Raw genomic sequence first — 17,769 nt, forward strand, 5'->3', positions numbered from 1 at the left:
TCACAACAGGTTTAGGATTCTTATGCATATCTGTATTTAAGTATACTTCCTATCAAACGAATAGCTCAGTGGGTTAATGAGCCTGGTAACCCCAAAGTCTTTGTAACAAGATTTGCTATTGGAATGCTAGGGCGTCCCATAGGTTTCCGTTATACAACAAGATCTATATACATCAGTCCTTCGTGCGATTGAAAACTATACACTAAGACGCATCCAAATATTCTATTGAATCAAACAAACATTGGCCCGGGACTTCCCCTTTCTGTAACAAAGGATGTGTGGTATTTTTGCGGAAAGTTCCCGGCAGAGGTAAAATGGCGGCCCTGCGCCTACCGGGGGAATTTCCAGAGGGCTCATATTTCAGAGCTGGGCAGGTATATCTGAGGGTGTCCAAAGGCGAAGTGCAGTCTGAGGCGCAGAGAAGGAGGGCTGAGCTTAGTGGGAGGCGCTGAGTCGAGCAGAGCAGAGCAGGACTTGAAGCCGGGACAGGTGCAGCAGGGTGAGCCACCGGTACGCACTGAGCTGTGAGTACCGCACGCAGGGAGCTGTGAGGGCCGCGTGCAAGGAGCTGTGAGTGCTGCCTCCAGAGAGAAAGCTGCGCCGGAGCACCGAGTCAGCCGTAAGTGCTGCACGTAAATACCTGCACTTACGTTACGAACCTGCCTGTAATGTGTGAAGCATTTAAAGGCTGAAAGGTTTTTAAGCGTTTTATTCTAAATGCTCGCGCTGATTTAGTCCCAGGCGGCATCAATGGCTGCAGCAGAACATGTTGCTTTCCGAACCAGTTTCCAGACGAGGTTATAAGACCGCGCACTTTCCTCCAAGCCGTTGCAAGCAGGGTGCTGAAATGAAGCTGGTTGCAAAGCACAGCCCCGCAGGCTGCAGAACGCGCTCCATGTCTTGTTAGATCTTTTACCAATGTTTGTTTTATTTTAAGGGTCCCGGACTGTAAATCTACAGTCATGGTTATGCACCCATATATCTGTTTCTGTTGCATTTTCAAGTTGCTTAATACTTATAATGCTTTTCCTTTTTTCCTTTTAACATAGTTCTTTTGCTTTTCTTCTTTAGTGTCCCTGTTTGTGTTACTCTGCCCTCCTTAGATTCTACCGGTATTCTCCCATACTCGTCTTTCTTTTGTGTTTCCCCTCTCTTTATATGGATTAGTTTTTCTTCTGTCTCTCTTTTTTCTATTTGGTTTTCTCTCTCTAGTCTAGATATCCTTCTTTCTTTCCCAACTCTCGCAAAAGATTTACCGCGTCCTCTTGGTTTTTCTGGTCCCTAGTAACAAGGCAGTTCATTGTCAACGTTCACTTTTTGATTCCCCGTCCAATGCTTGATTTTATTTCCATGCCATATCACAGATGTATATTTTATGTTATCTGCTAAGAGAACCTCCAGCTGTCCCAGACGTCTTTCTCCGACAATGGAGGGTATGGATATTTGTTAATTGCTTTTAAACTTGCATATGGTTGATAGTTGAATTTCGCCAGTTTGCTACAAAAATAAAATGAACTACAACATATTCAGAAACAAGGTAAATAAAAATAAAAAAACTTGTGAAAAATGCAGAAATATGGAAAGTGAAATGTGCCAATTACGTGCGTTAAGTAGTGCTTGGTGCGCCATCTTGCCTCTTTGTGGTGCTGCAATAAAAGGTGATCTTAATGTCTAGGCTCTTTGGTACTTAGTAGATGAGTCTTCCATGTGCCCTCCTTCTCCTCTCCCCATTCTCCCCCAACCGAATCTGTGCACAAGTGCATATTTCTATGACAGATGCATTGACCCACTGCACTATATTTCTCTGGTGTGGACGGCACCCTAAACCATTTCTTAACATCTTAGGTGAGTACCTCTAGTTGTGATTCGTGTGTGCCTGCAGGTCTTTTCAGGCCAACTCATCATCCCATCCTCCGATGCTGATAACATGAGTATCCTTGCTTTGGCCAGTGAAATGCCTGCAGGGCGCCAGATTGGCAGCAGCGGCTCTGTAAAATCAATGTATTATGCACAACAAATCTGAGCTAGCAGTTGCAAATCCTGTGTTATGTAAATGTGTATTTGATGGCCGTGAATCATTGTGTTGTGTGCGGTGCCAAGAACGTCTCGTCGGAGATAGCACCGGCACTTCCTCAAAGCTCAGCACGGTGTTGCCACAACACTGGGCAACAAGCACCGGGTGCAGTCAGGTATGCGATGAAAGGAGTGTCGTGCACGCCAACGCGCAGTCTGTGGTGCTGAGAGGACAATTACATCATTCCTGGGGGCAGTTCAAGTGCAGCTTTTCAAGGCCAAGAGTAATCCTTTTTGAAAATGCAGCTCAGGTGTTTCACAACTTGATCACAATCAAAACAAAACAGAAGATTTAGTTACGGTGCTTAACGCGAACCCTTGCTTTCTCTGACGGATCGTATAAACATACTTCTTAGAAAAAATCAAACCACCTGTGCACTGATCACATCTTCTCCTCCAGATATCACTGAGTTTTTGCCTAATACATGAAAAAGTTTTTGAATTGCTAGCGGCGGAGACAACTCAGTGGGCTAATGCACTAGCTGAGTAGCTGCACCTGTGTGTGGGCTGTGGCAAGGTTGAATCTCGGTCACTTGGCTTAGTCTTTGATGCTTTTGTAAATGAGATTTCTAACGTTTGACGGTGTTTGTTGTAGACCGAACAATGCTGCAGAAAGGGGCGACCGTTTTAGCTAGATGGAACAGGTCTTAAATAGAAACCTTAAAAACACCCAGCTTTGCAAGAATGGCACTTCATCACATGCATGTCTTATTTGGAAATTCACTTTTTCACCATAAAACATTGGTTAAAACAATGCAGGCATTCACGTTGATGTAAAATAGAAATCAAGCAGTGTTTTAGTACTGGTGATGACATGGGGTGGTTAGCACTCTTCTTTTATTCTCTTCCTCAGGTTAGTTTCAATGCTGCAGAAAATGATTCATGGACTAAATGGGACCAGTGAACTTGGACTTACTTATGATTAGCTGGCTATTTAACAAAAACATACTGGGGAGCAGGGTGCCTCTCACACCACTGGACCCCGGGCCACTGCACCTGCTGCACTGTGGTGTACTGGGGTGGCTGCTACTTGAATACATCATATTTTAGCACATGTGTAATAGAGCACGTGCTTCACAGAGGAAAGTGCATGTGTAATAGACACGTGCTGCACAGAGGAAAGAAGCTCAGGGCCCTTTCGTGCTCTTGGTATTTTAATGTGTTTACCCAGCTCAGGGTTGTTCCTTGCACTAGTGTGGAAAGGTTTAGCACTTCTTCCTCTGAAAAGGAAATCCGTATATTGAAATGAGGTAGTAAAAAGGGCTTACAGCCTTTGAAAATAATGCGACAATAGAAATGTAGGCGAATCAGTGATACCAAGCTGGGCCGTAGAACAGAATTAGTCAGTCAAGGCAGGGCCACTCACTGGTATTTAGTCCTGTTGTGTAGACGCTGTACATAGATTTTCCAAGTGTAAAACTGAATTGAAAAAAGACTTCATGCCAACACACTGCATTTGTTTTTTGTCACTTCCCTCGCACACTCCCATCCCACCCAAACCCCAAACAGAAGCGGAAGCAGAGCGCGTTGAAGGTGACCTGGCCTGGCAGTTCAGGATGCGCTGTTTCTATTGGTGCAGGGCCAAGGCGTATTTGCATAGCATTGGTCTTTGTCTAGAATTGCACAGCGAGTGAAAAACTACGGAATGGAATGCTGCAGAGTGATCACTACTGGCTGAGATTAATTCACCTATTCCTTCCAGTACTTTGTTCTTTGCTCCAGTAAGCACACCTGCCACCAGTCTTAGCTTTTAGCCTGCAAAACACTTTCAAGCATAGCTTCAAGTGTGAGGATGCAACGTGCTTATTGCAACAAAATACCATCTTAGGTTCCACAGACAGCACGGAGCAAACTGGAAGCACTGGCTTGGGCCTTACAAACTGCACCATGTTTGCAACCTTCGTGAAAATATATATACCCAGTGAAATTATGTTCACGCGGGTCGAAAAATGTGGTATTAATAATCATGCATTAGTAGGCAGTGTAATATCTCAAAACACCTCACACGATTGAAACTGTTTGACGGCATGTCTCATTAGCGGTGCAGTTGAGGAACCAATAATCCTTCCCTTATTTTGGTTAATATATTAAACAGCATTGTTCTTTCCGCCTCACTGTCTCCAGCTCTCTCCTCCCTACACTCCTGGTTTGAATCCGGCGTCTGACACTTGACATTCGTGTGACTTTAGGCACTGGCTGGTTTAATCCCGTCTCTGAACTTTGACATTCGCGTGACTGCAGGCGCTGACTTGCAGGCGGAGTTTGCTCTCGTGGAATGGCTGTCTGCACGTACACTCTTGAACCCGTGCCTGTGCCGAGGTCCCGTTCTCATGGGGCCACTCAATGCGGGTGCAAAGGACACAGCCACTTATTTCCATCCAGAACGGGATGAGCGCCATACGTGCCCGTGGTGTCTCAGACACTAATCGTGCTCCCATGCTCTTAGATGAGGCTTTGAAGCTTTTGGGCCGGGTCCTCACGCGCTGGGAGTGCGAATCGCATGTGCACGTCACCGACACACGAGGCACTTTGGGCCATATGTATCAACATATTTCCCCATAGACACAGAATGGGCAAAACCCTTTGATACATCTGGCCCAAATGTGCGCACGGTGCGCAGGAGACTGCCATCATTGGTGCCACGTGGGGGCGCGTCCATGTCCCTGTTGTGTATTCTGCACACTCCTCGCTGGCGCTGCAACTGATTTGAGAGAACGCTTTTGCAGACAAAGAACCCATTTGAAGGGTGCCCGGATGTTCTTACTCCCCTCAATAGATGTTGTCGGCGGTTCTAATATCGCTTGGTATTCCAACCCCCCCCCCTCCCTTCCCACCCCCCCTCCCCAGCGTGGATTAACAAACAGAGAAACGCAAGGGATAGGAGATCTGGTCGTCTGGTACGGAGGTGGCTGTGTTGGGGGGGGGGTCTCCTGAAGACTTGCACCTCATGTCCTGATGTCAGGAGCCGCAAGTCCCATTCCCAGTGTCCCCTCTGACGCACTATCTTCCTTAAGGCAAATCAGTTTACTTGCCCTTGAACTTTCAGCTCCTCGGAAAGGGGCCGGCCAACCCTTCCTAGCACAAGACTTCAAAGCATCCCAGGGCAGGTGTTCTCAGAAAGGACTGTGAGCTCTAAAGCTCTGACGCACATGGAAACGTGCAATGTTGTGACTAAACTACAGAATAGGCCAGTCCAGTCTGACAGCTTTACATTCTTTTGTGCCCCCCTGCACTGCTTTGAGTTAATCCCTCCCATGCTCGGTAACGCGCTTGCTATTATAGCTTCCAGTCCTGCTGCTTGGAGGCTGCTCTAAAGAGCCCGCGCCCCTTCTGCAACCAGCATAGTCGACAGTTTTACTCCCGAGTCTCCCCAGCAGTATGGATAGAATGACTGCAAGCTCTCACCGTAGCCTTCACCTAAAATCCGCCTCCTTCTTGCACTGTATGTATTACCTATAGATATTTGAGTCCTGTGCCATATCTCAGTACATTCCTTCAGCGTGTTTGACTTCTCAAAGGCTCTCCATGTTGTCCTTTTCTCCTGGAGACGTGGCCGTCCCTGCTAGGCACACAACTCCAGGCGAGGACACCACAGCTGGGCAGTACCCAAGATCAGGCCTGCACTGCTGTGCACTGGCCCACCGGCACTGCACACAAGGACCCAGGTGACGCCTATACACCTTCCGGTGGAGGCATCCATAACTAATCACAGTATTCCAAAATAACACCTCGCCATCTGGACACAGTGCCTGTCATGCCAACTCCGTGGCTGGAAACTATCAGTGTTGGACTGGCCTGTCAGGCACTTTTGGCCCTGTTTGAAAGAGCCAATGTGTGTGTTTTATGGGGCCAAAAAAACAACCCACGCAGTGGCCCTTTCAAGCCGGCACAGCTGGCAGTGCCAAAGTGACTGACAGGCCAGGTCAGCCTTAGATACTGTACTCTAAAGAAGGCTTTTGGAGCTGGACCTAGGGCCCAAGTCAGGGAAACACGCGGGTACACAGCGTCCACTCACTATTGTGACAGGGTGGACACCGTCCACCCTGCAAGAACTGGGCCCCACTGATATATGCTAAACTTGTCCTGGTGTAATTTTCAGACACCGGGACACATTTAGCAGCGCCTGCACTTTGTCTGCTTTCCTTTCCAGCAGCAACGGTGGTGAGGGGGCTTTCATAAGACTCCAGCTGGGCCCATTGCAAAGGCAGATTTTAAGTGGCCATCAGGGCTCCTTTTGCTCCACTATCCTGGCTGGAAGCTAACTGAGCAGGGGGGGGGGGGGCAGCAGAGGCACACAACCTTTTATCACTTCACAAATACTTAAGAGAGGCAAGCTTTTTACATTGTTCAATCCCTGTACATAAGAAATATGCACGCACTGTAAGAATGTCAGATGTGTTGGCCTGATCCAGTATTTATACAAATAATTTAAATACCACTATATAATTTTTTTGTCTTTTGTTGCGCTAATCATCCCAATGCAGTGTGTCAGAGCACTTACACAATATACATTGGCAATAAATCATATGTGTATAAATCAATGTACAGGATGTGTTACATAACACAGTGAGGATTACCCAGTGCAGGAGTCACATGGTCTTCAGAGCTCACTGTGCTGTATTAGAAGGATTACACTTTATGAACCGCAAGAAACAAAAGGATCTGTGTTACTTCACTTAGCTTCATAAAATAAAAATCTGTCATCTGCATGTTAGATGATATGCTTTGCAGGAGATGCATCAGTCCTCAGTGCCCAAGAGCATGCGCCTGTTAGTTGTTTTAGTGAAATGTGGAATTTGTGAACATGAGAGAAGCTGGAACAGATGAGAGCTCCAGACTTGAACTCAGGTCAGCAGATGAGGCCTCCAGAGCAGGGTAACATGCTCCTGAAGCAGCCCCATAGCAGGACATAGCAGAATCTGAAGGTCTCTTCGGATGAGACCTTTCCAGTCACCTGCTCATTTTGAACAGAACAACAGTTGTTCTGCTGCTTGCACATCCTCCTGTTTTTGCCATCAGTTGACTGACCCTTCTCTTTCCATCAACCAGCAGGTGAGGAGAAGCGGTCGCCATGCGTTCAAATGACCGAAGAAGGAGCTCTGACGGCGTCAGTAAGTAACTATTTCAAATGTTGATGCTGAGTTGCTATAGCCAGACCCAGAGTGCAGGGAAAGCAACCAACCTGGTAAAACAACATTAGGAGGCTTCCCTGTGTATTGTGGTGGAATAGGGGAACACTCAGTCACATCAAGCATGTCATAATTGTTTGTGTTTGTATTGTCTGCTCCTAGGAGGATTCCTTGCTCGATCTAGTCCCCCAGTCCCAGTCTGGGGAGCTAGGATCTGCCCTTTCCTCCCCTCCACTCAGCTGTCACCGCTGGCTCGCTTGCAGGCACCCTGCACCAGGCATTTGTTGTTTCTCTTGATTGGGCCGATATGGTTGAGGGGATAAAGAGAGGGGTGGACCAGATGCCAGTGTCCAACCCGCCCATCTAAATAAAGAGGTGTCCAATTAGTGTCATAGCAAAGTATTTGTTTACAGGGTAAATAGATGAACTATGGCATAGGCTCTCTCTGTAAACAAGCATTGGAAATGCAATAGGTCTCGCATGAGGCGGTTTTATACATTTTGGTTATCCATTCGTTGTGGGTAAGAGATGGGGAGATTACCAGTGACGCAGGGCAGGGCGCAGACCTTTGCAGCTGTGATTGCGCATTCAATTAATGAAAAAAAAAAAGAAGACACAGCCGGCCGGCCGTGAAACTGAAAGCACGGCCGGCCGGCCGTGAAAAAGCCTTTGATGCAGCAGGGGGTAATTAGGGGAGGAGAATGGCTGGGCTGAGGCAGAGCGCAAAGCCTTTAATGCAGCAGGGGGCGGAGCAGGAAGAACTGCTGGCGGCACCAAGCTGACGATTTGATGCTGTGCACGCGCATTTTAACTAATTGCGCTTGCGCATTGAGTTAAAAGTACACATGCACTGCATCAAATCGCCAGTCTAGGTAAGCTCTGTTTAAGCCCCTATAGTCTCGCTCTGCTCAATGCACATGCGCATTGACAGACGAGACCTAAAAAGGTCCTAATCAGTAGTTAAAATCTAGAGTAGGAGACGAAAATGGCCAATTTCTAAGTAGCAACTATGCTCAAAGTGTTTTAATAAGAAATTGTTATGCGTTCATCTTATTTGTAGTGTGTTTTTAGGGTTGCTAAGGTTGATAAAGTTGGGTGTCCAATATCTCAGGGGTCGTCCGGCCCTGGGAGGCGTGTTTCGGCCTGAGAAACATCACAGCACAAGATCCCCTTGCCTGACAATCTGCCTGCCTTCCTGCCTCAAAAACATGAGCATGGGTCTTTTCCCTAGAATAGCGAGTTCCTCAGCTGCCCTCTGCCTTTCCAGGGATTTGAGAAGTTAGGGTTGAAAAACCCTGGGGAGTATGCTGTGCGTTATAAGCTGCATCACATAAATAGGGGGAAACAGTACAAAACAGACAGTCCTAAGACCGAAGAGCCTGAGTCTACAGAATTATGTGGGGTCACCTGCACTGGTGGTTGGTCTGGTTATGCCTCTGTAGAGCAACATATAGCGTAATTGGATCGTGTCTAGGTAGCTGTGATTGGGAGATGGTGGCATGCGCAGTTTCATGGGGAGGAGCCCCACATACACACTGAGATTAAGAGGTTTGGCTCTAAAAGATCACAAGACCAGAAACGTGGGATGCGTCATGTGGAACATCATACCGGGAAATAGCAAAAGAGATGTGATAGGAGATGTTGAAAGTGAACCTCATACAATTTGAAGCAATCCCAAATAGATAGGATTGGGGGTGTGGGGTGGAGCATTATTCACGAGTAGAACTGCCAGAGATAGGTAGTGGATAATGGGTGTGGACCATCATCTGGCCACCGGTGATCAAAAAGGGCAAGTAGTCAAAACTCCTGCTTTTGTAATCTAACCGCATACTTTGTCTTTTGTTTAGGAGACAGTACATGTTTTTACAGCGGGGAGGTCATCAAACACGGATTCCTTACGAAATCTCCCCCAGCCGAACTTTTCTCTAAACAGGTATTGAGAATCCACCAAGTTACTGCTGAGTTAGCATTTGAGATGCCTTATGGTGCTATGTCATAACCTCAAGACTTTCTTCTACCCACAGTCGTCTTGGAAAAGAAGATACTTTCTTTTGATTAAAATGAGCAGGAATGCCTACTCCCTTCAGTACTATGCATCCCAAAATTTAAAGAACCAATGCAAGGGGGTGATCAGATTGGACGAGTAAGTATTCGCCACTGGCCAGTTCTATCTGTGCAGTGTGATGTACTTAAAGTTAGATGCCAATGAGACATTGTGCCGGCTGATGAACTGTCGTTGTGTACATCTGAGAAGTGAGCAAGTGACAGCAATATGGTATTTGATTATCATCAGCTATAGCACTTTTAGGAATGGTTTCTTTGTCATTGATCAATCAGCGATGACAACTACTATGAAACCTGTTAAATTCGTGAAGGATCACCACGTGTGTTACATGACGGTGCTAGCAATGGGACTATATAGCAACACTTCAGTAGCGCATCATTGACCCTAATGTATCATGATGCTAAGGTCACATGATTTGTCTGTGGTGGCACATAATATTGTTATGAATTTCCTGTACGCTATAAGAAAGAATGTGTTGGTGTTCCACTGTTCCCTTGGGATCCCTGTTGATTGGTGAGTGCATGAAAACCAGTTTAGCAGTTTGCCAAAACTTATGATCCAATCAAACAAACGTGGACTGTACACCTCCCAAAACTCCTGGCTCTTGAGTCACAATAACCCTGATCATCCCAAGTCTAGAAATGTGGATTTAACTGTGAATCAGGCCCTACAAGGGCATTGTTTTTTATCTGGCCAGCATCCACTCATTCGCTTACAATATCCTTACCTCTCCCAATGGAAAAGAAACAAGCACAGCCCGGCTATTTTATGTGACTTTGTTATGGAGGTGGCTTTCAGAAATTCCGCATATCTCCTGGAGCCAGAAAACAGACAAGTAACATTCTTATTCCAAAAGGACATATCTCAACCAATCACTTTTCAAAACTGGCTTCCATCAACCTGCCACCTATGTGAAGCAGATTGGTTGGAACAGATCGGCGTACATGATCTAGAAAACCAACGAGGTAAAAAATGTGACATGGAACTAATTTTACAACATGCTGAAGAAAGGTAAAATATAGAATCTTTTCATCCCTATCATTTTTGAGACATTAAACCAAAAAGAGTTGCAAGGCCAAAGCTAAGCACAAATTCAAACCTCTAGATCTGACGAGAAGAAATTGATAGTATTTGTGAGAACCCGAATGCGGCGGCTGCTTCACAGGGCTACCATTTGCTCGGCTTCAAAACATTACCCAGCATTCCCTGCAGCTTGTGCGTTTATCTAAACTTTCAAGAAGGCAGGTCACGCTAAGAGGCTGACATGACGTCCCCCATCAGCCCAGTCTGCGAGCGCTTGAAAAACAGGACAGTTGGGCATAATGGTGGACCCATTATAATTGTTAAGGTCCCTGGTACGTCATAAGTATATTTTGGATTTAGAGATTACATTTTTATGTTATGAATATTGTGCCTTGTGTTTGCTAAGCATTGAGTAAATTACAGAGGGAGGCCATCTTTCACAAAAGATCACAATGTCTGTTCAAAACAGACTATTTGGTCTAGCCTTTGTGCAGATTCAGTACACGCTTGCACTCTGAAACATTTGTAATCAAAAGTCATAGAACTATTTGACCTTTTAATGTCACTTGCATTTAAAGTTATTTTAACTTGTTGGAAAGATAATTCTAAAGTTTGTACGTTAATGTGGTGGAAACCTTATTTGCAATGAACATAGAATCTCTACTGTCTTATCATCAACGTTATCTCAGAAAATCAAGTCTGACTTATTCTGGATTCCCTTTACTACTTTCCCATCTTCCAACCCTTCCATACATTAATTAATTATCTCATCTTTCCCCCTTCCCCTCTTCTCTCCTTTTCTTTTCTTGTTTTCTTCTCTCTTCTCCCCATTTTTCTTTCTCCTTACTCCTTACTTTTAAAATGTTTTATTCCATTACCACCTGTTTTAATATGTACCCATAACTATTCCTACTCGTTTTCTCCTTCATAAGAGGGTTTCTTTACCCCTTTTTCTCATTATCTCTGTATCAGATTGTTCCTTGCTATAATATCTTTTGATGATATACGTTTTATCACTCTACTGTTCCATCTTATGTTTTTCTGTTAACTTTGGTACTTTATTGTTATACCAATATAAATTATTAAAAAAAAAAAGTCATAGAACACAGAAGGTTAAATATGTTGCATCAAAGCCAGAGAAGCAACACCTTGTATGAATGATGTGGTAGTGTTTGCAGTGGCGGCTCCTCCGCTATGGCGTAAGACCATCGCTCCACTGCTTCACAGCAGTGCCAGCTTTAGAAATATAAAATGATAATAAACAAGCTATTATTATTTTATGTTTCATGTCCATCTCCGTTGAGGGAGGGCGGGCGGATGGGTGGTTCTGCTCAGCTCAGGGTACAGGGGAGGAGTGATTTGCCCACTCCTAAGGAGGTAGTGACAATATTCGTACCAAAGAATGGTGTCCTCACTTGGAACTCATGCAGTACTGTAATATTCAATCTATTAGATACAGATACAAACACACACACATATATAGGACAGGATATTAACATATATCAATTCTTAAACCCCGCTGCACTGAAAACGCTGAAATGTCAAAAGCAGAAGTGCATGGAAAGCGTGTGCGTGTGGGTGAATTCATGCCATAAATGCATGAACTGATTTGATATTTGTTTGAGTGGCATTTGTGTACCTCGAACTGAGTCAAAAAGCACATACTTAACATGTTCATCTCACTTCCCTCTGCAACAGAGTTCAAAGTGTATGTCATGGGATTAAGAACTGGGACAAAATGGCGGCTGTTCACAAGATGTTCAAATGTTCCCCTGAACATGTTATAACCATATCAACGAACCAACGGGACTACTACCTCATTGGAAATGAAGAGTGAGTCTTAGTTTAAATTTTTTTATGTATCCACAAATATGTCTTGGTACCTGTGTGCTTGCTCTGGACACCTTATGGGCTGATTAAGAGTAACATATATTTACATTTGTGTATACATGTGTCTGGCGGCAGCATGTATATTCTCCCCCTATATAACAGAAGTTTAATACAATGGCGTTTGGTAGCTTGACAACTGTGTGAATCAAAACTCTGCTACTGGTGGATTCTAGAACAACTTTCTTCCTAAACTTCAAAACAAACCTTGACTGCCTACCCGGACCTCAAAAACTCCTTAACCAATTCACAAGCAGGGGATGTGGGTGCGAACCCATTTTATTGAATGATAATTTAAGTGTGGATATATTTAAGCACAAAAATGCCCATCAAAATAGGAATCATGAATTAAAGACTTCTACAAATGGAGTCCGCTCAGATCAGCTGTTCTCTCGGCGGAGCTGGGGAAGCCGTTCGATGCTGGTAGACCTGCCGTTTTGGCTGCTTTGAATGCCTTCCTTAGTCCCCCCTCTGTTCCTTGGGTCCAGATAGGACTCTTACAGACCCAACTGGCTGCTCTGTCTTTTAATCTCCGATTTTTAAAACGGAAAGGAGTAGGCTGCCACACTGACCTGTTTTTTTATGGACATAAAAGTAATTTAGCCCCAAATTTTAAAGCTTGGAATTACTTAGACACAGCCGCGGTCCGTGGAGGGAGTTCCGTGGGGCAGAGAGGCGGGGCGGGGGAGGGTGGGGGGTTCGTATCACGCCCTGCATTGCAAAATGCGATGCAGGGTGCGCTATGAAATTCGTTTTATTTATTAAATTGTTTACTTACCTGCAATCATCCATATTCCAGTGTTTAGAACCCCGAACCCTGCCCCTCCCTCGCCCCGCCTCTCTGCCCCACGGAACTTCCTCCACGGGCCGCGGCTGCTTAGAGATTAAAAAAAAACTAGGAAGATTCCAGATATTTAGGCAAGTAAATGATTTCCACTCCCAAGAAGCATTGACAAACGTAACCAGTCTGGTCTTGGCAAGCTGGTGCAATGTTTACGTTTCTTTTGTTAATTTTTTTTAATGAAAGTATATGCCACAAAAAGAGAAAATAAAAGAAAGCAAACACCACATAAATATAGCCAACCTATGCTTGCAATAAAAATGCTAAATTAAAAAAAATGCACTCAGTTTTGCTAGCAATGTTAAAAATACATGTGGATAAAAAGCAAGCCTTTTAATTGATCCATGCATTCTACGGTAATTTTTTCTAGGGGCAACAAGAAAAAATCATCACCTAAATTGCAGACAGCTGTTCTCACTTAAACACTTTAAAACAGCAACTTAACAAGCATTTGCAATGCAATCGGTCTTGCCTTAGGGACCTTATAAATATTTAGCCATGTAGCACATTATTCTGGGTGCTGCAACATCTACTGTTCTTTAACATGGAAGCTTTGACACTAATCAGCACATTATTGTGCTGCTTTTAGGCCGCCATAGGCAGCTGTTGTTCGAAAATTAATGTCCAAACGAGGCGTTATTAATATAAAGTAGAATCCCGTTAGCATCACAAGTCGCTGTGATCAAAATTACCGCCCCCAAAACTAGAAAAAACATGATAAAAACACTGCTAGTCCTCAAATTTCACTGAATCAAAACTGTGCAAATAAAAATATCCAAAAAGGATTACCAATGCAACATAAAAACATGAAGGTATAATAGTTACCCCTGAGGTCAGGATACACGTTAAGGGGACATACACAATACCAGGAACACCGAAAAAAGGTGTTCATGTTTCAGTCATTGGTTAAATACTAAAGTCATTGACATAGAAAGAGGCCCCTTAGTCATAATTCCTCACATGAACGACTGCCGGTGGTGCCCATGACAAAAGTACGGAAATTCTCACAAATGAATGTCCAAAGCTAAACAGATTCTCACTAAAGGAATTGTTTTGATGCATGTAAAATAGAATTTGTAAGCATAGTAATACAAATATATCATAGCAAACAAGAATACTACATAATGAAAGTTCTCTTACGAACTTGCATTAAAAACATGGAAACATCCTTGTTAAGGGCAATTAGAGACCCACTTTTATTAAAGAGAAACATACACACTAGGTGCACATTTATTGTAATGCACATTCCACTGTTAAATGAGTAAAGCAGCAGTTTACACTTCATTTACATACAGATGACTTTAATAGCATAGCTGACATCTGTGAATGTGAGGCAGAGAGTAAAGCAGTTGAGGCAGAGAAAGAAAAGGGTGAGGGGGAGAGAGGTGTGAATCAGAGAGCGGGAGGAGGGGCGAGGCAGTGAAAAGTAATGTGTAGCAGAGAGCCAAAAAGGTACACACGTAGCTACTCAAAACACAGTGAAAAAGTCCCTAAGCAGAAAGTAAAAAGTTTAAGCAGACAAGTGCTGTGGCAATACTCAAGAGCCCACAAAGTACATAGAACAGATCATCCTGCAGCATAAGCACTGTAGGCTCAACCTAAAAAGGAGACAGGAAATAAATCACATCATAACTGGGCAACTGAATTGCAAGCTAAATAAATAGCAGTTTTAAAAAAAGATAATATACATAATAGTATTATTTTAAAACACACATTGAACAAGTATTAAGTGGATATAATCAACGTGGACAAGCTTTGTGTAGTCAGTCAAAGCAAATGAGGTCAGTGGGTGAGATCCGGCCCACTTAAAGCCCTGCTCTTGTCTTTTCTTTGTCTCCCACAGAGATCAGGTCAAGGAGTGGCTTGAGGCCATTCGGCAAGCAAGAGAAGAGACGTGGAAGGACATTGAAACACAGGTACACCATTCTTGTTTTCTACCCAAACAAGAATCACTCCCTGCCCTTATTGTTTATAGAAAATCAGTGCCTATGTGTTAACACCTACTAATAAATATTTTTGTATGCATGCACAAAACAGTGGGAAAAACAATTGTATATGTGTATCTGACACACAGTTGTGTTTATGCTTGTAAGTGATCCTAACCTGCATGCTCCAAGTGTTCCAGAGAGGAATAAACTTATCTTCAATTTAATTTACATAACACACACTTTACCATTATGTGGTAGTAAAGTGGTAGGGAAGGAGTGAAAGAAAGTAGTGAAGACCCACCCCAAACTGAATCAAGGTTTGTATCCTGGTGGGACATCTACAGAGGACCAGCCAGTATGTTAGAAATGCTCAACCATGTACTGTGATCTAAAGACCTTTCTTCAAGCTGAGAATTGTATCAATTGAGGTCTCTGAATTCAGCAGGTGCGTTTACGTTTTTTGACTGGGGCAGTATCCTGCGCATTGTAGATCTTACGCCATGTTTATCTGATAGAAACAGCTTCCAATAGGAAGACTAGACTCAACCAAACATTCTCCTTGTTTGTTTTTTCAGACTAGTCAGTCCATTCTGTCGTTACTCAGCTTAGTGCAGAGTTCTCATGTTTACCCAATTCCATGCATCCAGTCCAGGTTTTTTCCCTGCATTCTGGTAATTGTAGCCTTATTAGTGCCACTATAAATTCAGTACCAAAGATATCAGGAATGTCACATAATAATTTGTACTGAATGAGCTACTAAATAACTTCCTAGACGCAATGTTTGTATGTATATTGTATTTATATAGCATGAATCTAGCAGAAAGGCAGCAAACTGCTGTTCAGAGTCCAAGGTAAAATCCACTTCTTGCCTTGGTTGAACCCCTACATTGTCAGCAGCAAAATAAGGAGACTTAATCACAGTTTTTAGGTTTCGCCCTGGGCGTTGAAACTGCGTAGCAGTTGCTCCGCCCACGGCGAAATCTCATGATCCTACATATGGGCTTTGGTTCCGCCTCTGTCTCTCATTGGCTAGCTCCATAAATGGAGGCTAGCCATTGGGAGACAGAGGCTGTCAATCACGCTTTCTCGAGAAAACGCGATTCGGGGGCGTTTCTCGGTCTTTTTTTAAGTCCCGCCCCTTTGTCCTGGGCCGCGCTGTCATTGGCTGCCGGCCCGGGACACCCCTGTGACGTCATTCCCCGGGCCGCGCTGTGATTGGCTGGCCGGCCCAGGACCTGACTTGTTTTCAGTGTTGCATGTGGTCACATTGTACTAGTAATTATTATCGTTTTACTATTTCTCATACCGCGTGAACTTGATTTCATGTTTTTCAGTACTATGGAATCGGTATTTTCAGAAAGCGAGGCTGCCACTGAAATGTAGTGACGGGCACCCTCATACATCGAAAATGAAGGGCCCCCCGGCGTTTAGCTGCCCGTGAGTGACACCGACCACGAGCTAGCTGTGGGTATGCCTTATACTGTTCCACAAAACGGTGCCACCACCTATGTTCATCTGGAGGCGAAACCACGGCGCCAAAACTCATAAAGTCTTTCACGGGCTTCGAGTAATAAAGTTGCCGCTCTTGGGCTCCGGCAGACAGACAGAAGCGCATCCAGCAGGTACCGCGCGCCGCCAGCAGCAGCCTCCGCTGCGTGTCACGTGCAGGCGCAGCGGCTCTGCCTTAGCACTGCGGCAGCTGTCACTTGCTGCACATCTCAGCGTCGCGTCTCGCGGCGACGGCGCGCGCTGGGGATCGGGAGGTGAGCTGTGGAGCACCCAGCAGGCGTGGACCAGGGACCGCGTGCAGGCGCTGCCCGCCCCGCGCTGCTAGTCGTGGATGTAGCTGCTGCTTTCCCCGGGCTCAGGGAGACGGTTCCAGGAGCCTCCTTCTCGTTCTTAGCCCTGCCGGGCTGTGCCGAACGGACCCCGGGCAGCGAGAGGGCGCTGCCTCCTTCCTCCGCTCCTGCTTCGGAGCAGCGGCAGAGGGCGCCGGACCCGGCTCCTGCAGCAGGTAGGTCTGTGTGATTCTGCGACATCTCCATCCGACCCTGGGTGCAGCGGTGACGGCTGTGCCCCGCATCCTCCTTCGCAGCATCTCTGTGAGGGATCCCACCGAAGCAGCCCGCCGCGGCTTGCAGAAGCCCCCTCTGTCCATTCCACCCCGTGCACGGCCTGCCCCGTACGCAGGCAGCAGGAAAGTTTCGTCCAGTGTGTCATTGAGGCAGGCTCTCATTTTGAAAGCCGACCCCCCTGTTGGCACACACGTGCGTGGTGGGCTCCTGCGGTCCCAGTGCCAAGGCAAGGGGGCAGGGACTGCTGCTTACAGAAAACAAAAGCTCAGCGTGGGACACATGGCTTCCCATTTGGCGACTTGTGGGTCTTTCTGTCAGGGCTTGTGGAAGAAAGGCGCTTGTTTTAACTGACCACCTTTGGGAAGGTGTGCCAGCCTTGTGGCACTGAAATACGCGACCCACTGACTCCCTCCCCCAACCACGTTGGTAAATATATGAGATGTAAAAGGAACACGACTATCAAAAATCAGGGGAATTGACTGACCGTTTATTCTAACGTTGTGGAAAAGGGGCGAAGAGGGTGTGAATTGCGACCCGGTAAGCACAGGAGTCTGTTTTGTACTATAATAACAATTCACAACACAAACCGAGTAATCTCCCGGTTAGTTCAGTTAATCACAATGTTTTGCAATATAATTGCCGTGAGAATTGCTTGAGAAGTTTGGTTGTACGGTAATGTGCCCGGTGAATGCCCCCCCCTCCCACTCACCCCCACTCACCCCAGACAAGCTCTTTGTTCTGAAGAAGA

At 45.3% G+C, this 17,769-nt stretch overlaps 1 protein-coding gene across 5 annotated transcripts in view; it reads left to right on the forward strand.

The window, feature by feature from the left end:
• The first annotated feature begins 362 nt into the window (after positions 1–362).
• The window catches only part of PLEKHS1 (pleckstrin homology domain containing S1), an 81,980-nt gene continuing 64,573 nt past the window's right edge, over positions 363–17,769 (forward strand). The window contains exons 1-6 of one of the 5 annotated variants that reach the window (XM_078643858.1): positions 363–619; positions 7,123–7,184; positions 9,050–9,135; positions 9,227–9,345; positions 11,989–12,123; positions 14,862–14,934. In XM_078643858.1, the coding sequence (XP_078499984.1) occupies positions 7,145–7,184; positions 9,050–9,135; positions 9,227–9,345; positions 11,989–12,123; positions 14,862–14,934 (453 nt within the window). In that variant the 5' untranslated portion in view covers positions 363–619; positions 7,123–7,144. Of the gene's footprint in view, positions 620–7,122; positions 7,185–9,049; positions 9,136–9,208; positions 9,346–11,988; positions 12,124–14,861; positions 14,935–17,769 lie in introns of all 5 variants that reach the window. The other 4 variants (XM_078643856.1, XM_078643854.1, XR_013594850.1 and 1 more) reach the window with 4 other exon arrangements.

This window comes from Lissotriton helveticus, chromosome 5_1, assembly GCF_964261635.1.
Source record: "Lissotriton helveticus chromosome 5_1, aLisHel1.1, whole genome shotgun sequence".
NCBI lineage: Eukaryota > Metazoa > Chordata > Amphibia > Caudata > Salamandridae > Lissotriton > Lissotriton helveticus.